Source organism: Pinus tabuliformis, chromosome 8, assembly GCF_031772625.1.
Source record: "Pinus tabuliformis cultivar Carrire ecotype Pingquan chromosome 8, CPIR1, whole genome shotgun sequence".
Taxonomy (NCBI): Eukaryota; Viridiplantae; Streptophyta; class Pinopsida; order Pinales; family Pinaceae; genus Pinus; species Pinus tabuliformis.
The window spans coordinates 492,975,060-493,002,502 of record NC_142294.1 but is presented as its reverse complement, the minus strand read 5'-3'; the positions used below and the strand labels follow the sequence as shown (position 1 = coordinate 493,002,502).

At 39.9% G+C, this 27,443-nt stretch overlaps 1 protein-coding gene across 2 annotated transcripts in view; it reads right to left on the bottom strand.

Annotated features, from left to right (window-relative positions):
• LOC149236232 (Cyclophilin-like peptidyl-prolyl cis-trans isomerase family protein) overlaps positions 1–27,443 on the bottom strand; it is a 200,194-nt gene that overhangs the window by 82,309 nt on the left and 90,442 nt on the right. For both annotated transcript variants that reach the window (XM_089372338.1, XM_089372337.1), the window contains exon 2: positions 26,214–26,237. In XM_089372338.1, the coding sequence (XP_089228464.1) occupies positions 26,214–26,237 (24 nt within the window). The remainder of the gene's footprint in view (positions 1–26,213; positions 26,238–27,443) is intronic.

Below are 27,443 nucleotides of genomic sequence, written 5' to 3'. Positions count from 1 at the left end.
GGATGACATCTTGCGACCATTCACCAACTCATTTGTAGTGGTATATTTGAATGACATCCTGATCTTCAGCCAGCATTGAGAAGAGCACCTCCAACACATCCGACAGGTTCTCCAAACACTGCGGCAACAAAAGTTATGTGCCAATTTGGAGAAATGCACTTTTGGCATGACCCAGCTTCAGTATCTAGGATACATTATTGATGAACAGGGGGTGCATGTGGATCCAGCCAAGATCCAAGTCATTCGGGATTGACCATCTCCAACCACTCTGACAGAGCTCTGCGGCTTTCTAGGTCTTGCCAACTTTTACCGCAGGTTCGTGTTGGGATTTTCTCATATCACTTGGCCCTTAAGTCAAGTCACCAAGGGAGGAGTGAAAGCAAAATTCTTTTGGTCTAAATCTCAACAGAAGGCATTCACAGAGTTGAAAGATCGCCTCTGCTCGGCACCAGTGCTCGCATTACCAGACTTGCAACAACCATTTCAAGTCGAGACAGATGCCTCTGACTATGTTATTGGGGCAGTCCTTACTCAACACGGGCATCCAGTGGCATATCACAGTGAGACACTTTCAGACACAGTCCGGAAGTATCCCACTTATGACAAAGAGATGTATTCCATTGTGCAGGCCTGCTGACAATGGAAGCGTTACACTTTGGGGAAGGAGACAGTCATCTACACAGACCACCGACCCTTGCAGTTCATAAAAACCCAAGGGAAATTGCAGAATGATCGCCATCAGAAGTGGTCCACATACCTGCAACAGTTCCATTTGAATATCAAGTATAAGAAGGGCAGCAACAATAATGTTGCAGATTGCCTCAGTCGATCACCGATCATGGCGTTAACCACCGTGCTCAACTCTTATGGGCACGAGACTTCTGATTGGCCACTTCTCTACAAAAGCAACCCAGAATTCGGCCACACATACCAGACACTCTTGGAGGGTCGGCATGTTCCAGATTTTCACCTACAGGGTGCCCTGTTATGCACCTGGGTCACCTTTGTGTTCCTTCAAGCGAGCGTGCCAAGATGATTTGGGAAGCATACTACAGTCGGGCTGCTGGGCATTTCGAGGTCGAGAAAACGGTGGCAGTACTGCAGAAGTATTTCTATTGGCCGAATCTTCGACAGGTGTCGGGAAGTATACCAAATCATGCACTACCTGCGCCATTGCCAAACCGACCATCAAGAAGCAAGGCCTCTATACCCCGCTGCCTACCCCTAGTTGACCTTGGGAATCCATCTCCATGGATTACATGTCAGGCCTTCCTTCCACTAAGCATGGAAACGACTGTGTTTTTGTGGTCGTCGACAGGTTCTCGAAGATGGCCATTATGGCTGCCTGCAAGAAGAATATCATAGCAAAAGCCACTGCTAAACTCTTCTTTGAACGAGTGTGGTACACTTTGGGATCCCACAGTCTATCATCTCAGATCGGGACAGCAGGTTCCTCAGTACATTTTGGTCCAGTCTCTGGTCGATGCTGGACACCAAGCTCACTAAGTCCACAGCCTTCCATCCTCAAACTGATGGCCAGACAAAGGTTGTCAACAAGATGATCGTACACATTCTACGCATGTACAACTCAAAGCATCCACACACATGAGACGAGAGCCTCCCCTATGTTCAACACAGCTACAACCGGGCTCTCCACAGCTCGACTAGCCACGACCCTTTTCAAGTGGGCTTGGGATTCCAGCCACTATGTCCTATTGATGTGGCCATGCCATTTGCAGCTACTCACGCAGATTCGGCTCATGTCCAGTCCGAAACAGATAAGGCATACAGCTTCATTGAGCACATCCAACATATTCGCCAACAGGTCCATGACATTCTCGAGAAATCAAATGCCAAGTACAAACAGCGACATGATCAACATCGGGTGCCACACAAGTTTCAAGTGGGCGACAAAGTCTGGTTGCATTTGCAAAAGGAACGCCTTATCGGAGCCTATCGAAAACTCAGACCACTCCGATATGGTCCTTAAACCATTACCAAGGATGTGAGAGACAAATGCATTTGAGCTCGGCATTCCCCCATTCCTTGGCATGCACCCAGTGTTCAATGTGGACCGCCTTCGGCCATACTTTCCACCATTACTAGACACATCTGACATTGCAGAACAGCTCAACCCCACAGAGTTAAATCCAGATTGCATGGAACAAGCTGCAACCGATCGAATCATGGACACACAGATCAAACACACTCGCCAGCAGAATATCCAACTGTATGGAGTTGTCAAAGCAGACCAACTCCTTCACCAGGGCAAGTGGCTCACTAAGGACCAAATTCAGCAGAAGTTTCCTCATCTCATGGAAGAACTCAACGCAATGCGGACCATTGCTTCCTAAGGGGGAGGAATGATCCAGGTGGATATTGGTGGCCACCCGCCAAGTCCACTTGAACCCCCACCATTGTTTCTTTCAGCTTTTCAGTTTCCTTAATGGTAGCACAGATTACTATTTTTAGCAGTTTTTCAGGTCCTGAACTTCCGAGCCATTTTGCGGCCCTAAACGACGTTTTTTTGGAAAACTGGGAGCAACATGGGTCCATGGACTGATCTTGCTCTTCCCAAAGTTGGAGTTCTCGAATAGATCTTTCTAACGAAATATTGTGCGCGTCAAACAGAGATCGTATGCCAAAGTTACGACCCCAGGAAGTTGATGCACCAATTTACCCAAACGGGGCCCACAGTTTAGCGTTCCATCTTCTAGGGTTAGGGTTTTTTTATGTTTAGAGTTCTCCATTGTTTCTCAACAATAAATAGGCCTTCAAGCCTCATTGTAACACAGTTCAAAGGCATGTAGCCACCACATCTCTTCTCAGAGATAAGCTACCATCGCCCTAGCTGGTTTATTTCCATTTAAGTTTGTAAGCATATTTCAGTATTTTACATTAATGAAATGAAGTATTATTTTCGTTGCATCTCTGTGTTTATGGTTATCTCTGTAATTTGTTGCATTCCTGTTTAAATCCAGATCATACAAGGAATGATTTTACAGAGAAACTGAAAGAAAACACCTGAGACTTTCCCTCTAAGACCATCTGACACTTTGGAGACCCTGCTCCCACTACTGCGTCACCCCTGCGTCACTCTAATTGACCCAACGTGGCTCTGAGTGGCTCTACATTCCTCTGCGTCAACCTAATAGGCCCTGTGTCTCTCCTCTGGACTGCGTCTCTCTTTCTGCGTTGTCTTCAACTGACCCTGCGTCACCTCCTCCTCAATCACTGCCTGCTACTGAAGCCCTCCTCTTCCTCCACCCTGCAACTCCCTCTGAAATTGATCTCCTCTTCCTTGAGAATCGAATTTCCTTGAGATACTGAGTATCTGCCAGTGTATCTCCAAATGACCCTCAAGTCTTCTCTTATACTTTTCCTGTTGATGAATCAACGGCCGAGATTAAGTCCCTAATCAATAGTTAAGATTAAAATAGACTTGATCCTTGTCTCTTAGAAGCTTCTCAGCCTTATCTTTATTATTACCCATTAATATTTTTATTTTCCTAAGTTTAGACTTAGGAACCCATTAAAAATATTAATTATTTTAATAGATCCTTATCCGAATGGAATTTCTCAAAACGATTTCTGAGTTTTGGAGATCTCATGTGCCTTAGCCTCTTCTCCAAATTTCAAGGCTAAAGCACATCCGATGCTACCAAAAATCAATAGTGACCACCAAGTTTTCTTGGACTAGTGTGTTACCCTTGGACTATGGAGTCTATGTAATTCGAAATTTGGCCAAATTTGTCTTCAAGGAGGCTAAAAAGTGATGCCTTGGCACGTACTTTTCAAAAATTACCCACCCAAGATCTATGGACTTTTATGGAAGAAAATTAGATTTCAATCCACTAGGAACATTCATCTACTTGTTATTCAATGAGTAACATGCACAAATTTGCAATTTAACAATGATATTCAATAATTAGGGCACAATAAGAACTAGCTAGTTGCAAAATTTCCACACATTAGACATTATTACATGGAAAAAATTTCAACAAAATCACTTACAAGATAACAAGATATATATCCAATCCAAGATCAAGATAGCGGCTCCAAGAAAGAACAAGAGTTCAGCTTCCAAATATATCGAAATGCATTAAAAGAGCTCCAACAAATATACAAGGAAAAAGTGTGATATTCTCAAGAGAGAGATATCCAAGTTGATGATGATGTTTGATACAAATGAGGCTTAACTCTATTTATATGAGCCTCTGAGAGTTCGAATTAGCCTAAGATGCCCCTAAATTATATTAATGTGCAAAATAACATAACTTTGGCGACAAGCCCACCAAATAGCTCAAAGTGTAAGATAAGCCATCCAAAATGAAGTCAAAATGATGTACCAATGGTGTAGGAGGGTCATTGGAAGGCCTGATCGAGTCCTCAAGGCACCATGATGAAGAAGAGGGCTGCATGAATGATGGTCAAAGGGGTGGCCCCTTGATCTCCAACTAAAACATCATGTGGCGCTCCAAAGTGGCTCTGGGGCACAAGTAGTGGTCTCATGGGTCTCCTGGTGTAAAATAAGCTTTCAGATTGCTCCAAATGAGGGCACGGAAGATGGTGCTTTCCCTCCCACGTCAAGGATGAGACAAAGCTCCTCTAGTCCTCGGATCAGCTGCCAAACCCTATATACAATGTTAAGTCAACTGGGGGTCACTATTGGTCCAACTGCATCATCTCACATATAATGTGGGGCAATGAACAAGTTGTTGAAGGTGTTGAGGCTTCCCGTGGCATGAGTTAACGCTCCATCACATGATGGAAACCCATGGCTCTCAACACTTCCCCTACAAGTGTCAATATGATCCTCTGGTGGGCTTGGATCCCATATAGGGAGGCCAAGCCCAAAGTGAAACCACCTTCCAATCCTGTATAAGATCCAATGTGTCTCCTCACCTTCAGATACAATAATTCATTAATGCAATTGAGTGAATAAGCTCGTTAATCAAGGGTAGAAATGGACACTTCATAGTGGGTTTCCCTTCTAGATTTGGGGCTTTGAGCATGTAATGGTGTTACCTCCCTTGGTAGGAGTAGTTAATAAACCACCCTATTAGGTGTTCCCAGCCCCTAAAGGGAAGGACATGTCCAAGGTACATCCTTCAAGTGGTAGGTGTCATGTGGATAATGATGAGGTGGATGGGGACACAGGGGTCTCAAGGCCAAATGACATGGGCTCAAGGGTGGTAATGATGAGGGATGTCCACATATTTGGGTGTATGAATGTAGGAGGGAGCAATCGTGGTACATGAGTTACCCCGACCTTTGTTTTTCCACCCTTCTTCATTTTCCTTTTGCCTTTATTGATTTTTCTTTATTTTACTGCTCAAGGCTCCAAGGGATGAGAGCATGATGTGTATGATATAGCAGCGATTACTCCTTCAAGGTGGGGCAGTTCATCACCTGCCAGGGGTTGGGACATACATGGGTTCCTTAATGATGCAAAGGGCACTCATAGGGGCCCTAGGAACCAGGGTGATGGCCATAATGATAAAGGATAAAGCTCATGTTTCGCTTTTGCCCACGTGCTAAATTTTATTGACCCAACCATCTTTCACATTTTGTGGTACATTTCCTTTTGTATGTAGCCATATTATGCCTTTATCCTTTTCTTTTAGCTGCATCAACCTTCGGGGCATCGTTCCAGGCCTAACCCAGACATATGGACAAGGGGAGGGGTAACAGAGCCTTGTGGACCCAGAGGGGTAAGATGATGAAATAGGTCATGTAATGTGCAGAGGAGAGTGAATAATGTGGAATAGGAAAACGGGACCATGCTACCAAATCGGGGTTTCCCAAGTAGTGCCCATCCTAAAGTTGACAGTCAGTAGGGGAGATCACACGGGGCTAGGGTTGAGGATTAATCACCCAATTAAGGTGAGGGAACAAGACTTCAGTCAAAACCCTTCCTCCTTCCAAATCACCCAATAATCCATTCATAGGTGTGCCCAAGAAAAACAAGCATAAGCACCCAATTGCATAATGAAAAATCATACCTTCAGGATTGGATGGCACACCTTCGAACATATGATCTCGACAGATGGGTGAGGGGACATATGACTAGGTTAGCGAGCGGAGACATCTGGCACATCATTCACTGCACTAGTGGCTGTCAAGGGCTGCTGATTGTCGGCTATAGACAAATCTAGGAGAAAAATTCTCCTATGGGGTCACCCACTGGTGGTGGGTAACATCTGGCTCCAACAGGGACATGAGCTCCCTGCGAAGTGCACATGACACAAACCATGTACTCGAACGAGGAGGTCATGAGAACACCAATAATCCTCTAGGACAATAGAGTTGTTATCCTGCACATCACAAACAAACATGGGAAGCATTTGTCCTAGGTGTATTTTGATCACCCATGTTTTCATCAATATAATAAAGCCATACAGGAAAAAAAATCTATTCTAAATGCAAGTCTAATCTAAATGCATCTATTCTAGCATGAGAACAAGATATCATAATGTTAGCTCTGCAAAAATAAATATGCAATGCATTCTACTCTAACATTATGCTAATACTAAGTGTAATCATAGAGCCAATGTAACCAATACATCGATATATCAATATAAAAACATGTGCCCCTATGATTACTTATGTGACAAATCCAAGAGCAAGGACACGAATAATCATATGCAAGATTATGAGGGCAGGAGGTGGGAAAATAAGAGACCCATATATTATAGAAAGGAGATATGGATGAAGGGAAAGACACCAATTTGCGAGATCAGATCCTTTCCTACAAACAAAGAATGGAGGATTGAACGACCAAGCTCAAGAACTCCCTATCAAGATCATTCTTAGTAATGTTATGCTTCATGGTCGCCTCATGGCCATGATTGGAAGAAAAAAGAGGTGGTTGGCACGAAGGATCATGGTCAATGTGTTGCTCTTCACAATGATCATACTTAGGAGGGGGAAAAGGCTCATCATTGTTGGTGATTGTATGAAAAGGGATGAGGCCATGGTCCATGGATGGCTTGAATATATTCCTAGGATCATAAAGAAAGTAGGGAGAAACAAGGCCCCTATTGATGTCATCACAAGTTGAACCTTTGTTTAAATGACAGACAATCACCTCCCACCATCCTTCTTCCCACAGGGGAAAATGATCATCTTCCCTTTCAAGGTTATCGATAGATATATCATTATAAATAGCGTTCTGGAGAAAGGGAAGACTAACCTTAACCTCATCTTCCTTGTCAGTATCATAAATAGGGTCATTGTCAAAATGATGGTTGCATATATCCCATTTTCCCTCGCTTATGTGGAAGAAGCCACAAATGTCAACCTCAGCGGAAGCAATAATGTCCACATTCCCTAGATCTTCATGGAGCACATTATTCAGCATCCCTTCTTGGATGAAAGGCCCAACTTTACTAGGTTCATCATCGCAGACCCGGGCTTCCACAGGGCTTTCATCTTTATTGTTGTCATATCTCATTCCCCAATCTCTATCCCAAAAGTCATCCATATATTCCTTGTTTGTTTGATTACCATGATCTTCTTTAGAATCATCCCACTCTTTATTATTAAGCAAGGAGAGCTCCTCCTCTTTCTCCTTTTCTTGAACAATATCACCCAAAGTGTTTACTACATAGTTCTGGTAATAAATTTCTAGGAGAAGGGCATCTGTAGGATTCATTTCATATTCACGTCGCATCTCATAGAGCTTTCCTCCTTGCTCACAGAAATGGAATAGGAGATCCTTTGCTCCACATTTCTCAACTAGATGCTCACAAGATTTCGCATATTCACTTGCCCTTTCCTGCAGCATGTGGAGGCTTATGGGATCAAAAATCTCGTCATCATCCTAGGATGACATGCTTTCAAGTTCATGATTTTCTTCTTCAACGTAGTCCTCGAGGTTTTCATCAATTCTCTCATCAAGTTCAACTTGTTCATCGTCAACTTCACTTCCATCCTCAATGAGGTGTTCTTCTTGGAGAGCTACAGTCAAGCTTTGGCTTGCCTCTTTAATGGTTTAAAAACGCAGTCGTTTATACAAGAGGAAATATAAATCCAACATTGAAAAGGAGGAAATGCTTCTATTCTCACATAACCTAAGTCAATCAGCATTAGCAGCCATAGATAGGATAAACAAGTAAATCTTTTTATTTTGGTGGGTTATGTTGAGTCTCAAAGCATACTTCATGAATCTCACAACATGATTAGTTGTTGAATGTGGATCCCCATCGAACATTGGCATATACTTTATGCATTCCAATTTGGGTAATTGCAAGAACCATGTTATATCCAAGGCGGGAAAACGTTCGAGCAGCACGTTGCTCGTTCTTGGATATCAATGACATGGGAGTCACCAAGGTCAATGAAAATTGCCTTGTCGAATGCTCGCTTCACCCTACAAGCATTGAACTTTGAAAATCAATGAAGAACATGGGCTTCGTTCTTCCAATGGAGTAGCCAGAAGAGGGTTTACATTGTTGTCAAAGGAATCACCTCTTCAAATATTAGACCAAGGAGGTAAACCTGCTTCCTCCCTAGCAATGGCACCAAAAATGAGGCCACGCAATCTAGTAGGGGTCCTAAGAGGGGTACCTAAGGGACAACTACTAGACCAAGTGACAACAATGGGATTAAGATCCACTATCACCTCAATCAGTGTCCCCTGTTCTTTATGGACTTTGACCAATGGGAGGAGTCTCAGTATGAAGTAAATCACTTGTAAAGGTAGGATCAATGATAAGATAGAAAGTGATTCCCAAGGCCCATTCAAATTATGGCTCAACATAGGGAAAGCTCTCCAAGAAAGATCTAAGAGGAAGACCTAGACTTAGGGTTAGGGATATTCAATAACGAAGAATATGCTTAGGATCAAGGCTTCCAAGATGAGGCAAGACCTCTCTATCGGCTTGGTAAAATAATCCTTTTTCAAAAGGGTTTTCACTCCACTAGAGGGACCTAGAAAGAAGCCTAAACGAGACCTAGACTTTTTGAGTGACCATGGGAGGAAGTCCTCCAAGATGATCATTAGGTCAAGCTTAGGATAAGAAAGGGTCAAGAATGATTGATTTCTCAAAGTTTTAAGTGCAAATGACCCTTGAGAAGACCATGAACCATAGACTTTAAAGATGGCTTCCAAATATGCAGCTACGGCTTGGGTTTTCTCACAAGCAAATCGTGTGAATTGCTCCAAACTTGGAGGATCACTAGAGGAGACACAAGCGCAGTGGATTTTCCAAACGGTTTTGCAAGATTACCCCTCTAATGCAATTCGCAGGTAGCCCTAGCTAGTCGTCTAGGGTAGGGGTCAAAATTCAGAAAAAAAGGAGAAAAAGAGAAGGATAAGGAAGGTGACCACCAAGTTTTCTTGGACTACTGTCTTACCCTTGGGCTATGGACTCTATGTGATTCGAAATTCGGCCAAAGTTGTCTTCAAGGAGGCTAAAAAGTGATTCCCTAGCACCTACTTTTCAACAATTACCCACCCAAGATCTATGGACTTTTATGGAAGAAAATCATATTTCAATCCACTAGGAACATTCATCTACTTGTTATTCAATGAGTAACATGCACAAATTTGCAATTTAACAATGATGTTCAATAATTAGGGCACAATACGAACTAGCTAGTTGCAAAATTTCCACACATTAGATATTATTACATGGAAGAATTTTCAAAAAATCACTTGCAAGATAACAAGAGATATATCCAATCCAAGATCAAGATAGCGGCTCCAAGAAAGAACAAGACTTCAACTTCCAAATATATCGAAATGCATCAAAAGAGCTCCAATAGACATCCAAGAAAAAGTGTGAAATTCTCAAGAGAGAGATATCCAAGTGTGATGATGATGTTTGATACAAATGAGGCTTAACTTTATTTATATGAGCCTCTAAGAGTTCGAATTAGCCTAAGATGCCCCTAAAAATATTTTAATGTGCAAAATAACATAACTTTGGTGACAAGCCCACCAAATAGCTCATAAAGTGTAAGATAAGCCATCCAAAATGAAGTCGAAATGATGTAGCAATGGTGTAGGAGGGTCGTTGGAAGGCCTAATCGAGTCCTCAAGGTGCCATGATGAAGAAGAGGGCTCCATGAATGATGGTCAAGGGGGTGGCCCCTTGATCTCCAAGTAAAACATCATGTGGTGCTCCAAAGTGGCTCTGGGGCACAAGTAGTGGTCTCATGGGTCTCTTGGTGTAAAATAAGCCTGTAGATTGCTCCAAATGAGGGCATGGAAGATGGTGCTTGCCCTCCCATGTCTCAAGGATGAGACAAACCTCCTTTGGGCCTCGGATCAGTTGCCAAACGCTATATACATTTCTAAGTTGGCTGGGGGGATTGTTGGTCCAACTGCTTCATCTCGCATTAATGTGGGGCAATGAACAAGTTGTTGAGGGTGTTGAGGCTGCCCATGGCATGAGATAATGCTCTATCACATGATGGAAACCCATGGCTCTCAACGCTTCCCCTATAAGTGTCAATACGATCCTCTGGTGGGCTTGGATCCCGTACAAAGCGGCCAAGCCCAAAGTGAAACCACCTTCCAATCCTGTATAATATCCAATGTGTCTCCTCACCTTTAGATACAATAATTCATTGGTGCAATTGAGTGAATAAGCTCGTTAATCAAGGGCAAAAATGGACACTTCATAGTGGGTTTCCCTTCCAGATTGTGGGCTTTAAGCATGTAATGGCGTTACTTCCCTTGGTAGGAGTAGTTAATAAACCCAGTGAAGCACGACCCTCATAAAACCCGCGGGTAAGGACAGGTGCTATGCTGGGTCGGGTCACCCACATAGAACCCGCGGTCTAGAGCCAGACCCGGCGAGTTTTGTATAAGACCCGGCTACCCGCATCAAACCCGCGAGTAGCCCACTAAACCCTCATCGGACTCATATAAGACCCTCTGGGCATCAAAACCCACAATCTGTCCAAAAATTCAAAAAAAAAAAAATTTTTTTCTTTTTTGGAAATGAGGTGGAGGAAAAGGAAAATTGGAGGGAAAAAAAGCTTTATAAGCACCTCTCTCCCTTCCATTTCTCATTCACTTGTCATTTGAGTGTTTGGCTAATTTGTGTGAGTGTTGAAACTTGAGAGTGAAGGTAAAGGAGCGTGAAGGAGTTGTTGGAGGAGACTAAAGGAGGCTTCATCGGATCAGACTAAGCTTCAGGTAGGATTCATGAACCTAGTTAGAATGTTTTCCATGTATTCATTTTTTTTTCAATTTTTGTTATGTTTGCAAAAAAAAAATTGTTTGGGAATGCTCGCGGCTGATTTTCTCAGCCACACAGCGGCCTTGTGTGGCTAAGAAACTCAGCCACACAACCAAAAAAATTTGCAAATTATAAAAAAAATTCAAAACCAAAAAAAAAAAAATATATATATATATATATATATATATATATATATATTTCTTCCAAATTTTCTTACCATGCCACAAAAGGGTTTCAGACAATCTCGTGATATGGCGTGGGCACATGGTCAACGAATCATTCCTGGTAATGACCACAATATCAAGTGCAATTATTGCAATGCCACAATGCATGCAGGCATAAATAGGCTGAAATACCACCTAGCCAAAATTCTTGGGCATGGTGTGGGATGTTGTCAAAGTTGCCCTGATCAAATCACTATTGAAATGGTAGTTGCTTTGGAATCCATTAAGGAAGCAAGTTCTAAGAGGGCAAAAAGGAAGGATGAGATTATTGGGATAGATAGATCTTCATCTCAGAGTGAAACACAGTTTCAAAGTCAAGATATTGGTAACTCCTCTTCAACTGCTATGGCAAACAAGAGTATAACCTCTTCTTTCTTCAGTCCTCGTACAACTCCAGGATCTCAACCAACCTTGGACAGTTTCAATGATAAGAAGAGGAAGGAGGCAGACATGGCAGTGAGGAGGTTTTGGTACCATAACAGTCTTTCATTCAACTATGCAAAGTCTTATTTTTATCAGCCCATGGTGGATGTCATTGCATGTGCTGGCCCTGGATACAAAGCCCCATCTTTTAATGCACTTAGGGGGGAAAGAGCTAGATGAGGAGCATGAGTGTGTCAAGGAACAATTGGAGAGCATTAAAAGCTCATGAAAATTTATAGGTTCTACACTTATGTCTGATGGGTGGACAAATCAAAGGGGTAGAACAATAATAAATTTTGTTGTAGCTTGCCCTAAAGGAACCATGTTCCTAAAATCCATTGATGCATCTGCAAATGTAAAAGATGCACATTTGATTTTTTCATTGTTGGCTGATGTGGTGGAGGAAGTTGGGGTTGCAAATGTTGTCCAAGTAATCACGGACAATGCAGCAAATTATGTGGCAGCTGGAAGGTTGCTTTGTGCCAAATATCCCACCATTTTTTGGACTCCATGCGCTGCCCATTGCATAGACTTGATGCTAGAGGACATTGGGAAGTTGGAGTGGGTGCAAGACATTGTGCAAGAATGCAAGCATATTACCAAGTATATTTATAATCATGCTTGGGTGTTGAACCTTATGAGGGAATTCACACAGGGTGAGCTTAGTCGCCCAGCTGTCACACGGTTTGCTACAAACTTTCTTTCCCTCCAAAGCCTTTTGTATGAGTACCAAGCTTTGAGAAGAATGTTTTGTAGCCAGCAATGGGTATTCTAGAAAGATAGCACAAAATCGGAAGCAATGTCTGTGAAAATATCTGTATTTGTTGATAGTTTGTGGGACAAAGTCACTAAGATTGTCAGCTTCACTGAGCCCCTTGTGAAAGTCTTGAGATTGATGGATGGAGAGAAACCTGCAATGGGATATATTTATGAGGGCATGGACAGGGCCAAAGAGGCCATCAAGACTTTTTATAAGGGAAATGAATCTAAATATCTCCCTATATGGCAAATTATTGATTCCAGGTGGGACAGACAACTACATTCACCATTGCTTGCAGCAGGAGCATATCTCAATCAGAGCTTATTCTATAATGAGGGTCTAGCATTCAAAGAGATCCCGACGTGATGAAACGTGTGATGATATGCATTGAAAAGATGTTCCCGGATCTAGATATTCAGGATAAAATCAAAATACAACGAGATATGTACAAGGAAGCATCTGGCATGTTGGGATTCAACTCAAGCCAACGTCTCAAGGACAAGAAAATGCCTTGTAAGTGCAAATTGTTAGAACTTAGCTTTTAATTTTCATAGTTCTCTTTTATATGTTTGGCATTGCAAACTGATAATCTTTGTGGTTATTTTTTTACAGCTCGTTAGCAGATAGATTGTGGCACTGAGGCACCACAATTACAAGAATTCGCCATCAGAGTTTTGAGTCAACCCTGCAGTGCTTCTTTTTGTGAGCGTAATTGGTCAGTGTTTGAGCACATCCACAGCAAAAAGAGAAACAGGTTGGAGCATGAGAGGTTGGAGAAGTTGGTTTTCATCTACTAGAACCTTCGAATGCTCACAAAACAAGTGCAACCAAAGGATATAGATCCAATTTTATTGGATACTATTGATTTAGAGTCTGATTGGGTTGCGGAGGAGGAGGCCCCTGATTTGATTTGGCTTGATGAAGAGACTGAGGATCTCTCTACTTTTCCATCTCAAATGGAGACTCCAAATAAGCTTGCCTCATAGTTGCTTCAGTCTTCCAATGTTACCACTAGCTCCACGAGGGCTTATTTTAGGCGTTGGAGCATGAGAGGTTGGAGAAGTTGGTTTTCATCTACTAGAACCTTCGAATGCTCACAAAACAAGTGCAACCAAAGGATATAGATCCAATTTTATTGGATACTATTGATTTAGAGTCTGATTGGGTTGTGGAGGAGGAGGCCCCTGATTTGATTTGGCTTGATGAAGAGACTGAGGATCTCTCTACTTTTCCATCTCAAATGGAGACTCCAAATAAACTTGCCTCATAGTTGCTTCAGTCTTCCAATGTTACCACTAGCTCCACGAGGGCTTATTTTAGGCGTGGTCGTCCATGAGGATGAGACTCAAGATTGTTATGAGATAATCATTTATCATTTATGACATATGTATTTGAATTTTGAACTTGCTGACATTTTTTATTTTAATTATGGAATCATGAGTCCTTTTCTTATTTAGTATTTAAATGTTTTGCTTACAAAAATCGAGTATGTTACGTTGTACTTTTATAGATATGAGATGATGTTATGAATTATTGCATATATTGTGGTGTTTATAACTTATAAGGATTTGAATTGTCATTAGTTTCTTTTTTGTGCTTAAATTTACCACATTTTAATTTCTTTTTTGTATTTTGACGAGTCTTATACTAGTCTTATAAGGGTCGTTCCCGAGTCTTATACGAGTCGATGAGTCAATGTCGTCACAAGTCTTATATGAGTACGAGTCGTGCAACATTGAATAAACCACCCTATTAGGTGTACCCAACCCCTAAAGGAAAGGACACGTCCAAGGTACATCCTTCAAGTGGTAGATGTCATGTGGATAATGATGAGGTGGATAGGGAGACGGGGGACTCAAGCCCAATTGACATGGGCTCAAGGGTAGTAATGATGAGGGATGTCCATATATTTGGGTGTATGAATGTAGGAGAGAGTTGTTGAGAAATCTAGGGCATCAATATTAGGTGATTTCCCTTCTTTAAATAATTGCTTGTGAATGCTTTTTACTTTCTTAGAATAGGATCTTCCTTTAATTAGATTATTAGTGTTCTTTTTCATCAAACAACGACCAATGCATAAACCATAGAGAGACAAGAGACACAAAATATAGGCTATCAGCCAGGGCCAAAACCTCTCCTCCTTGAGAGGAAAACCCGAACAAATTCTTCTTCTTATAGAGATTCCAATTGACGAATACCAAGACCAAGACCCTAGACCTTTTTGCCACTCCAAGACCAAGTCACAAACCTTCCTTGATGAAATCCTTCTTGAAACAAACTTGTTGCTCTTTCCTTCTCCTATGGTCAACACAAGTCAAATTGTTTGCACTACTGCAATTTCGGTTTCATCCACAGATCTGCAACCTCAGCTTATCTTATACCCTTGTAATTCTCACGTGTGAGTTGTTTGGAGGTATCTTCCTTCTTCGCTTGACTAGGAGACTCAATCTTATGACCTCGGCTATGATATATGCTAATATAAAGATCTTCTTCTGGGCTTCTTTGCTGACTGAGAAACCCTACTGCAGAACCCTTAATATATGCCACACGTTCGAGGAAAAGGTAACCAAAACAATGCCTAAATAGCTCGGATTCTCCTCCTCCTTACGCTGAATGAGAGGCTTCTATTTCTCTTTTTCGCACTTTTTGTTGTACTTCAGATGCATGACCGAATTCTGTGTCTAGAATGAAAGTCAAGTTGCCTATAAATAGTAGTTTTCCCATGCAAATTAGCCGACATGACTTGGAGACAAGGCCGACATGCCTTTTGAAGATTATCTTATTTTCATCTTGAGCCGACTTGAAGGAGAGGTCTTGTGCTTGTCTTGGAGGGCTTTCATACTTATTTAATGACTCATACAAAATGTAATATGCCCAATAAGGGTCCTTCATACATGACATTGACCCAATTTTGACTTTTATGACTAGACGACAAAACCTAAAGGCTCACAATGGGAGCCATTACTAAAATTAAAATTCCTTGCTCACAAAACCTAGGAGACAAGCATTACAATAATAATTTTATTTTTCTTCTTTACATCAATTACATAAAATCACACTTACACATGTCATTATGAAGATCGAACCTAGTTACACTTTTCAACACTCCCTCTTAACTAGGAGGGTATTCATAACGGTACTTGGTCATTCTCCATCTGAAGAATTTCTCATAAGAAGAGTCGGATTGGTAACCATCTGTTTAGCATCGTATCAACTAGCATTATCACATAGCAAGGCCTTGACTAACAACTCTATCTCTCCACCAGATCTGAACACAATGTTGGCAAGACCAATGATGTATAGACACCCTCATCATTGTCTCTCTTGGAACATACCCCACCCGAGTTCTCAGGGTGTGTTCCACCAGGACTATTCTTATCTTGGATTCCCAATCCTCAAGGAATATCGATCCTCTACGACTACTCTCATCTTGGATGCCCTAACTCATCCTCAAAGAGTATCAGATGCCAAACATTTACCCAATCCTCCATTCTATCTTCCCAAGTGAAGACAAGAATGATGTGTCTATCTCTCCCTCTTAATTAGGGAGGACATATATATTCCAATAAAGGAATGTACTCATTCCTTCAGAAGGAATGTACCTAAGCTCCCTCTTGGCTTAGGAATTTTGCTTCCAGGTTTCTTCCAAGTAAGAAACTTGTTTCCATGCTCCCTCTTAATTAGGGACCTACAGCAGCTCCTCAGGTGGAGATAATGGGACAACTAGTTGCTTGAAGAACTCCTCCTTGCAATGTCATGAACTTCTTTTCGTTATCCAGGAGTCTTCATGTTTTGGGACTTTTTCATAGGGCACGGACCATCCATCACTTTTATCCATAAGTTAGTCATGTCTAGGAAAGTGATCCATCAGTTCATATATGGCCTTCCTTCTTGCCATGCTTCGTTCTTCATGCCATGTTTCCATAAGGGTCTTTCATCCTACTACATGGGCATCAGTGGTGGAAGTTATCCATAGATCTTCCCTCAGCAGACCTGCATAAGCCCATCCAGATATTTGTTCAAAAATAAGAAATGAAGACTTAAATAAAAATTACCTTTGTGATGGTTTTTCATCATGACACCTTCTAGTTTACATCAGCGTCCTGCATACATATCGACACATCTCCCAAAGATATATATTGTCAAGGGTCTCTTTCTTTCTCAGACTCCATCAGAGTCTTCATATCTTTCATGGAGATATCCTAGTCAAATATTCTTGGTTTTTCGGATGTTGATTGCCTTTACCATGGTTGCATATTCCACGATCTCGTCCTTCCTTACTTTACACATTTCATTCCCAGGAATTTCCAATCAAAATACCTCTAATTGTTGTCAACCACCTCATATTACATATGCGGACATATTATGTTGATTTTATCTAGACAATGTGTGACTCATGCCTTCATGTATCCTTTCAGAGGAGGAGATCCTTTTCTTTTGATCATGCTCTCAAGATAAAGCATTGATCCACGTTACCTGCAACCATATTACACGACTCTTCAATATTGAATATAAGCATATATACCTCATTTTCCTTTGGGTCATCCAGAGTTCCTGCAGTAGCTTCATTCGCCTTTTATGTCATCATACCATCATCCCATGAATTCCACAACTTTGGAATTCTTTATGAAACACTCGCTTCCTCTCTTGATCGGTGAACCTTTCAATGAAGATTCCATCAGAGAATCTTCAGGATCTAGAGTATCCTCATCCAGCAGATGTTTCCTTTTGACAGATGTATGATGAGCCTTGTACTAGAAGACCTTTTTCCTTCTCTTCCGTAAGTGCCACCTATGTTACAAATGAGATTTCCAAGAGCTATATCCTTCCATAGTTGATTGCCATGCTTCGACCATCTTTCATGCTTTTCTATGTTGATGTCACGAGCTCTTGCTTTTAATGCTTTTATGATGCCTTGATGCATCCCATCATTTTCTTAGTGAATCATAATAGTCATATCTTTCAACAGAAGGCTTAAGAATTTGAAAAGAACTTATGTGAGGAAGGCTATCTCAATAATAGAGATCTCTTACTTCCACTTTCTTGGACTTCTTCTTTTCAGCTTCCTCTACTTCTTTGGTGATATGGGCTTCTTCTCTTCCTCTTTTGTTATTGTCCTTCTTGGTCTTAGGACAATCTCTTTTGTAGTGTCCATATTCTTGACACCCATAGCATTGGATCTTAGCCATGTCCCTTTTCTTTTTCCAAGAACCAAACTTCCCAAATTTTCCTTTTCTTCTTGTCATTACAGCATAAGCTTGATTTTGCTCACCTGCTCCCACATCAGATTTGGCCCTTAGTCTAGATTCTTCAATCTTCCACAGTTACCACAGATCCTGGAATGGAGTAGCTTCTTTCTTCCCATAAATACTTCAAGTAAAGTTAGCCCACTCCTCTGGAAGTGCATTTAATACAACTGTAGTCATTTCTCTATCAGACATGACTTCTCCCAGATCTTGTAGTTGATCCCAGATTTCAGATATCCTCATAAAGTATGAGGCTACTCCGTCTTCCCTTGACATCTTCAGCTTGTAAAGTTCTTGCCTTAATGAGATGACTTCTCCAGCAGTGCTTGCAGAATACAACTCTACCAGTTTGTCATAGATTTATTTTGAAGTTTCGAGTTTAGATACATATGGGATGAGGTGATACTTGATGGATTCTATGAGAATCCTTTAAGCGGTAACTTCCCCTTTCTTGGTTTAGTGATAGATCCTTTGACATGTTCCATAACCTCATTTTCAATGAGATTCAGATCTGTCATTTTCTTCCATGCAAGATAGTTTGAAGCCCCAACCAATTTGTTGTTTTCCTTGCAAAAAGACATTTTGACAGATTCAGATGTGGACATAAATATACTTACTTGATAGGATGCTCCTTCTCCTTGTTGCTTCCTTGATGTTGATGATGATATAGAGAATAGAAAACTTCTCCTTGATGAAGATAGTTTTCTTCAATAATGATCCTTGATCTCACAGAGAGGGAGATCCCTTTTGATGGTGAAGTCTTGTTGATGAAGATCAATGATGACTTCTTGATGATGTCTTCAATGGTAGGAATCTTGTTTCAACGAGAGAGAGAGATCGCCTTAGAGTCTTGATGACAACGCCTTTTGATCTAGCTTCCTTTGGATGAATAGTCTTCAAAACACTTCAACTTGATTCATAGATCTTTTCAACTTGAGTAGATGTAGGGTTTTGGCCTTCTTTTCTTGATGATGATCCCAATACTTCTTTGTAGACTTCTTTGATCTAGGGTTTTGATGCTTTCTTTATAGATCTTGACTTCAAGATGATCTTCACTTTTATGCCTTCTTTGAGATTTGATCCTTGAGTGTCCCTTGATAAGATGCCCTTCCTTGACTTAGTCACCTTAGCTCTAATACCATGTTGAGAAATCTAGGGCATCAATATTAGGTGATTTCTCTTCTTTAGATAACTGCTTGTGAATGCTTTGTACTTTCTTAGATTAGGATCTTCCTTTACTTAGATTATTAATGTTCTTTTTCATCAAACAGCTACCAATGCATAAACCATAAAGAGACAAGAGACACAAAATATAGGCTATCATCCAGGGCCAAACCCTCTCCTTCTTGAGAGGAAAACCTGAACAAATTCTTCTTCTTATAGAGATTCCAATTAATGAATGCCAAGACCAAGTCACAAAACTTCATTGATGAAATCCTTCTTGAAACAAACTTGTTGCTCTTTCCTTCTCCTATGGTCAACACAAGTCAAACTGTCTACACTACTGCAATTTCAGTTTCATCCACAGATCTGCAACCTCGGCTTATCTTATACCCTTGCAATTCTCACGTGTGAGCTGTTTGGAGGTATCTTCCTTCTTTGCTTGACTAGGAGACTCAATCTTATGACCTCGGCTGTGATATATGCTAATATAAAGATCTTCTTCTGGGCTTCTTTGCTGACTGAGAAACCCTATTGCAGAACCCTTACTATATGCCACACGTGCGAGAAAAAGGTAACCAAAATAGTGCCTAAATAGCTCAGATTCTCCTCCTGTGCTGAATGAGAGGCTTCTATTTCTCTTTTTTGCACTTTCTGTTGTACTTCAGATGCATGACCGAATTCTATGTCTAGAATGAAAGTCGAGTTGCCTATAAATAGTAGTTTGCCCATGCAAATTAGCCGACATCACTTGGAGACAAGGCCGACATGCCTTTTGAAGATTTTCTTACTTTCATCTTGAGCCGACTTGAAGGAGATGTCTTGTGCTTGTCTTGGAGGGTTTTCATATTTATTTAATGACTCATACAAAATGCAATATGCCCAATAAGGGTCCTTCATACATGACATTGACTCAATTTTGACTTTTATGACTAGATGACAAAACCTTAAGACTCACAATGGGAGCCATTACTAAAAATTAAATTCCTTGCTCATGAAACCCATGAGACAAGCATTACAATAATAATTTTATTTTTCTTCTTTACATCAATTGCATAAAATCACATTTACACGTCATTATGAAGATCGAACCTAGTTACACTTTTCAACAGGATCAATCATGGAACATGAGTTATCCCAACCCTTGTTTTTCCACCCTTCTTCATTTTTCTTTTGCCTTTTGTTGATTTTTCTTTATTTTACTGCTCGGGGCTCTAGGTGATGAGAGCATGATGTGTATGATATAGCAGTGATTACCCTTTTATGGTGGGGTAGTTCATTACCCACCAGGGGTTGGGACATACATGGGTGCCTTAATGATGCAGAGGGCACTCATAGGGGCCCTAGGAACCAGGGTGATGGTCATAATGATAAGGGGTAGAGCTCATGTTTCGCTTTTGCCCACGTGCTAAATTTTATTGTCCCGATCATATTTTCCATTTTGTGGTACATTTCTTTTTGTATGTGGCCATATTATGCTTTTATCTTTTTTTTTGTTACATCAACCTCTGAGGCATCGTTTTAGGCCCAACCCAGATATACGAACAAAGGGAGGAGGTACCAGAGCCTTGTGGACCTAGTGGTCATGTGGACCCAGAGGGGTAAGAATATGAAATAGGGCATGTAATGTGTGGAGGAGAGTGAATAATGTGTAACGGGAAAATGGGACCATGCTACCAAAATCAAGGTTTCCCAAGTAGTGTCCATCCTAAAGCTGTAAGCCAATAGGGAATATCCCACGGGACTAGGGTTGAGGATTAATCCCCCAATTAAAGTGAGGGAACAAGACTACATTCGAAACCCTTCCTCCTTCTAAATCACCCAATAATCCATTCCCAAGTGTGCCCAAGAAAAACAAGCATAAGCACCCAATTGCATAATGAAAAATCATACCTTTAGGATTGGATGGCCCACCTTCAAACATACGATCTCAACAGATGGGCGAGGGGGCATATGACTGGCTCAAGGAACATAGACATCTGGCACATCATTGGCTACACTAGTGGTTGTCAGGAGCTACTAGCTGCTAGATGAAGACAAATCTAGGAGAAATATTCTCCTTTGGGGTCACCCACTAGCGATGGGTAACATGGTATATCAACATATATCGATTCCCTTGTAAAATAGCACACACTTGACAATGTGATTGTTTTAATCATAAAAAAAAACATGTGTCAAAGTCTCAAGATGGTTTCATGTTGAAATTTGAGGTAGTTATGGGATGAGAATTTCCCATAAGAAACCCATCTTCCCAAAAAGAAGCCAATCTCGCCCCAAAGGAAGAATTCAATTGGATAAAGGAAATTATTATTAATTGGTTTGGCTGTCCTCTTATTTAATGTGGCTCAAATCTGCTTGTGATAGTAATCTTCAAATCATGTGGAAAAACATTTAATATCATTTAGATTCATGTTTCCCTCGATAAGTTACAAGTCGGCCTCATAATGTTCATGTTTGCCTACCCCCAATGGTCATGTCTTTTCACATACGGAAGCAAGTATATATACCCATTTGTTGTCCTCCAAAAAACACGAAGTATTTGTGCAAAAGATGAGAGTTTCCTGCGGTTTTGAGTCTACAAAATGTAAAGAACAAAGTTCGTACTTTGTAATAATCTTTTGAACGCTTGGTACACAAAGACATCCATTGAGGATAAGAAATATATATATTGAAGAGTCATATGTTTCAAGGCGTGTCATCTATTTCTTCGTCCTTTAATCTTTTCGTGTCTTTCAAAGTCTCTTCGAATTGTCATCTTCGTTGATACATGATAATAGGATCCTCGAAGTGATAAACAAAATTGTTGCACTGAGAAGGGATCTGGGCATCCTAAATCAATCTTCTGTGGAATCTTTCAATTACAGGGAATTTGTAATGAATTGTTATCATCAAACTGAATTGTTCAAACTTCAATATATTTCAGAAACATAAGTTTGTTGTTTATGTTTTAAGCGATACAGATTCGTAGATTGATTGACATGTCTATTCTTTTGATTTGTATGTAAATAAGGAGTTCTTTTGGTTTGACTTTCCCTTATCATGTCTGTGGCAACTTCCTGATTTACTTCAGGTATTGTTGTTGAGCTAGTTACAAAATCTTCATTTGGAATTTTCGTCGTCTGAACTGATTTATCATCTTCTTCAGTTGTGATATTGAATGGATTGATATTCGTTCATTTTTCTTCAACTTGGATGGTTACCTCTGACAACTTCAATACGTCTTTCGTGACGATTTCTTTTAATTTGTTTTTCAATGATTTGTTGTCATTTTTAAATTTCTTAATTTGCATCAATAATTTCTCATTGTGGTCCTTGAGGCAAGTCACTTCTTCGTTTTTGTCTGCAATAATCTTTTCAACTTCTTTCTGCATATTTTGCATTGCCTTCTAATTTTCTGAAGAATTGCTTTCGAGATATCTTTCACATCTTCTAGTGTTACTGAATCCGGTTTCAATGTAATGTCCTGTAGCACTATTTTCTTCTTGTAAGAAAATGTCGGAAATTTTTTCTTCATATTTAAAATGAACCCTAGTGACTCCATCCAAGGTCAACCTAGAATTATGTCACCTCGATCGCCCCATAGGGATTGAACAGAGAATTGCGATATAAATGTATAGACCCCAATGTTTACTTGTACATCAATTATGTCATATTGTTTTGCGTTCCAAAGGTCTAATTTTTCAATTATATTTGACTCGAGAATCACCAATTGGTTAGCGAATTTAGGGTTTATATAATTCTTATCTTCAGAGGACGAGATAGAAATAGTAACATCTTTTCCTACAAGATTCCCTTGAATTTTAAATAGCACTGAAACATAGTTATATGAAGTTTTTGGAAATCTTCCTTCCTTCATTTCTGAATTAGACTCCATTTTGCTTGGTTGATAATTTTACGTCAAACAATATTTAAACTTCAACGATAATTGACCCTTTTAATATATTTTTTGTAATTATTTGTGTACTTCAAGCCCCTTTTTCTTCTACTTTATAGAAGTATGTTAAATATCAATTAAAATATTCCTTTTTAACTCTTTATATATATTTCACTTAATAATTCCTTGGCTTCAAATGGTACTTTTTATAACCTTGGTCGTACCATTTTATTGTTCTTATATCATTTTTAATATATAATGAAATACCTCCTTTTTAATATTTTTATAGAAGGTATAGAAATATATATATAGAAAGCACTTTATATATATATACATTATGTTGAACTATTACACCTACATTGAAGGATGCGTCCATACAAATTGTGGCGTCCAGTTAAAAAAAAATTTAAACCTTTTGACTCTTGGCAATTGAATGGATGCGTTCGTACAAATTGAAATGGCCGAATAATTGATTGAATGCTAGATTACATTAATTAGATCGCAAATAATTTTCAAATAGAATGGATTGGCGTGATCCAATCATCAATTTTTCTAAACCATGCAATGAGCCCTTAGCCAGCGGGAAAACCATGAGGAATTGTAGTGGACAGATATTTGGTGTTTTGTATGGTTGATGCAGGCAGCAGGATTTATTGTTACAACGTCCACCGAGAGAGGAAAATATTGTGTGAGAACTATATGCAAAGAATTATAATGAGATGACAGTGGTTGTGCGATTGGGGGTGTGGAGGTTTCGTTATGTGGCATAAGTTCGTAACAACCCATCAATGGCAGAAGAACAGACAGCGATGACAGGGTTTTTCTAGCAGCAGTAGTGATGTTTCGGCGGCATGAGATTTGCTTGCAGCAGAGGAATAATGCATGCAGCTTGGGACCGGTGGAAGACAGATCAACGCAGTGGAGGACATGGCTGAGGGTCAGGCTACTGTTCATGGTGGGTCAGTCAGCTGGGTCAGTCAATTCTCTCTAATTTTTTATTTTTTATTTTTTATTTCAATTAATTTTTTATATACTTCTTTTTTTTTTTGTTAAGTCCACTTCTATTGTTATTGGTGGCACTGCTACTGAGGTTGCAGATGAGGTTGAGGCATCCTCAGACTCTGAACCAAATGATGTCTATGTAGCTCCTGTTGATGATGATGATCATGTGTCTAGTAGTGGTAATGAATTTGATGATTAATCATGTGTAGACTCTAGAGTCTAGAATCTAGACTTGTAGTCTTGTAGTAGGCCAATGGCCTCATAGCTTGTAGCATTGTTTTTGGACATTATAGGCCATTTAGAGCCTCATTGCTTATGTATTTTGTCGATGATATGTATTGCACTTGGTGCCATTTTGATATATTCACCTTTACATGGTATATAAATGAGTAAACTTTGCATATTTTGTCTCTATTGGCTTGGAATCATTGTTTTAAATCTTGAAAATAGTTTTTTTCCATTAAAAAATAATTATTTAATGTATTTTTTTAAAAACCGGTTCATTTAGACCTGACCAGTCCTGGTTTGACTAGTTCCAGTTTGAAACCCGGTTTATTAGGTGGACCGGTCCAGTCACCAGTTCCAGTTTTTAAAACTATGGTTGTGATATGGCAGTGACTTTGTTTGACATGGCAATGACCTTGTTGTATAGAAGTGACTTTGTTTGATATGGCAATGACCTTGTTCTATATGGAAATGACCTTGTTCTATATGGCAATGACCTTGATACATGACAGTGATATATAAACAGTGACATACGGCAGTATCTCTTGTTCTCTTGACAGCAGTGATAGTCGGCAGTATTAATAGGCAGTATGACAGTGCGGTATTGGGCAATGAGTCTGCATCCTATAGGCTGTAGCACTGACATATGATGTATTGAAAGTGACAATTATACCTATGCAGTCATATCTTCAGTGGTGTATGGCAACTCCTTTATGATAATGTGACAGTGACATAAGACAGAAATTCCTATGCTCGTGTGAATGATACAAATGCTCTCACAACTGTGATGTATAACAGTGAAGTAATGTATGGTAAAGTGTTCTCATGACAGTAATGTTAAGAAGTGTCTTTATGACAATAAGATATATGGTATTGATATCTTCAGTATTATGTGTGACAATGATCCTAGTTCAGTGATGTGTGATGATGATCCTAGTACAGTGACGTGTGACAATAATCCTAGTATGTCACCGATCCATATGACAGTGACATTCTGACAGTATCGCTGTGTCTCTCTATGACAGTGATGTGCAACAGTGCCTCTATGACAGTGATGTGCAACAATGCCTCTATGGGTAATGGTGCCTCTATGTCAGAGATGTGAGGCTGTGACAGTGATGCATATAACAGCGATGTGTGGACAGTCATCTCATAAGGACCTAATATGATTAGCCCTAGGTGGCCTGTTGTGATTGATGATGAAAAACATGTCTCGTTCTCATTGCACTCTGCATCTTAGTTGAACATTGATGAATAGCTAATAGAAAAAGAAGAATTGATTTATGGGTTTTCCCCCTTGTGGGGTTTTGCCTTGCTCTCCGACCAAAATCCTGGTGTTTCAACTTTCTGTTGTGTATGTTTTTCTTCTGTTGTTCCTTACTGTTCCATTGCATTGTTGATGTTATTGTTCTCTCTATATAGTTGCTAATGTTGATATGGGGTGACTACGAAGTGTAAATTGTTGAAAAAGTTTTAAAATGCAATTCTCTACAGCAGAGAACAATCTAGCCCTAAAAATTAACATTTCAAACCAGATTTGCAAGACAAAAAAATCGATACTGTTAATAAGACCTCCAACCTGTATTCCAGTGCCACAAGCAATGCCTTCCCAAATCAAAAGTAACAAGCATTCTAATTGAACTAAAGATCTCATTTTGGCACTGCCTATGTTATATACTATGGCCAAATAGAGGACAAGATTCTATATCACCAGCCACTAAAGCTAAAGATATTTTCATTGCCTTTTTTCTAAAGTGGTTTATCTACGTTAGTATTTGTTAAAAAAATTGCAGCTTTGATATGCTGACATGTATTCATTATAAGTAGGCTAACAAAAATATATGATAGCTATTTTTTTTAATGTACATAGAATCTGTTTCAGTGGAATTCAGATTTGCTTACAAATATCGATGTCCATATATAGATTCATCATCTTCTATTATTGGTCTCTCATTTATTCCCATTCACCACATTTCTTTGGTCTAGCACTATATCCTTTGGTTCTAACTTCTTTTCTTTTCATTTCTCTGTTCCACCTGATTTGTGGAAGAAAAAGATGACCAAAAATAATCTAAATTCATTCTGGGCAAAAGAGGTGGATACCTGTATTCCCCTGTGCAGAATTGCCTGCAAGACCACATATAGAGCAGACATTAGCAAAACAGTCCAAGAAAATTCACAAGTAAATGAGTAAGTATTCTAACAAAAGTATTCCATGTAATATGTTTTCCACATCAGATCATAGAGCCATAGTTCAGAGACTGTCTACCATGACAATTTCACAACATGCACATCATTAAGCTGCATCTGTAAGTTTGTAACAAACCCACCCCATTGGTCATGATATAGAGCATCACGTGTATTTGTGACCACCATGGCATTGACAATAATTAAACCGTTCACTTTGTGAGAACTAATGGAACTGTGATTGGTGAATGGGCCAACCCAACCATATATTCATATGTACTAATAATAAACATCTATGTTAGCCCTAAAATAGGCATCAATATCAACAGGGCCTTAGTTCACTGGTAAGGTTGACAGATTGTTGATCCATCCACCAGGGTTTCATTCCTCTTGCTGTTTTACGCATTTGGATGGCATGTTAAAAAGAGATGAAACTGGGTTCAAGTCCTGGGCAAATTGCAAAAACTAGATATCCTTAAACCTGGCATCCAAGACAAAGGAAGTCCATTTTATGTACTGCAGCCTGTTAGGAATATTTCTGTAACCACTTCCAACAAAAACAAAGAGCATTGAGTAAGATCCTTATTTGTAAGTAATAAGAGTGATAAAGTATTATGAGGGTCATGTAATAATTATGAGGCAGAGTAATTAGAGCACATGTGTATCATTAATGCATTTATGTACATTGGTCAACTGATATATTCCCAAACATAGAGACATTGAAGGAAGCCCCATAAAAAAATAATTGTATCACCGCCAGCACATAATACATATCAACTTTGTGTTGAGTAAATTTTCTGTGATTTACGCGTTCATAAGGATAAGTGAGACATGACGTCATGTGCACATACAACTAAGTTACAACTTGCTTTTCGTCTTTCCAAAATGTGGACAGAGAAATCACATGCACAGGGTAACATTTAGTGCCGTTACTGGATTTGGAATAAACAACCTGATTGATGATGGCAGTTAAGCAGCTTTAACTGAGTGTCATGCAGGAGCATGATGTGTGGCTCAAACATAGTGTCATGCAGGAGCGTGATGTACAGCTTGAACATAGTACTGTGCTGTGTATGACAGTGACATACAGAAGTGGTGTACATACATAAAAGAATAACACACATAGTGATGGTGGTGATGAGTAGG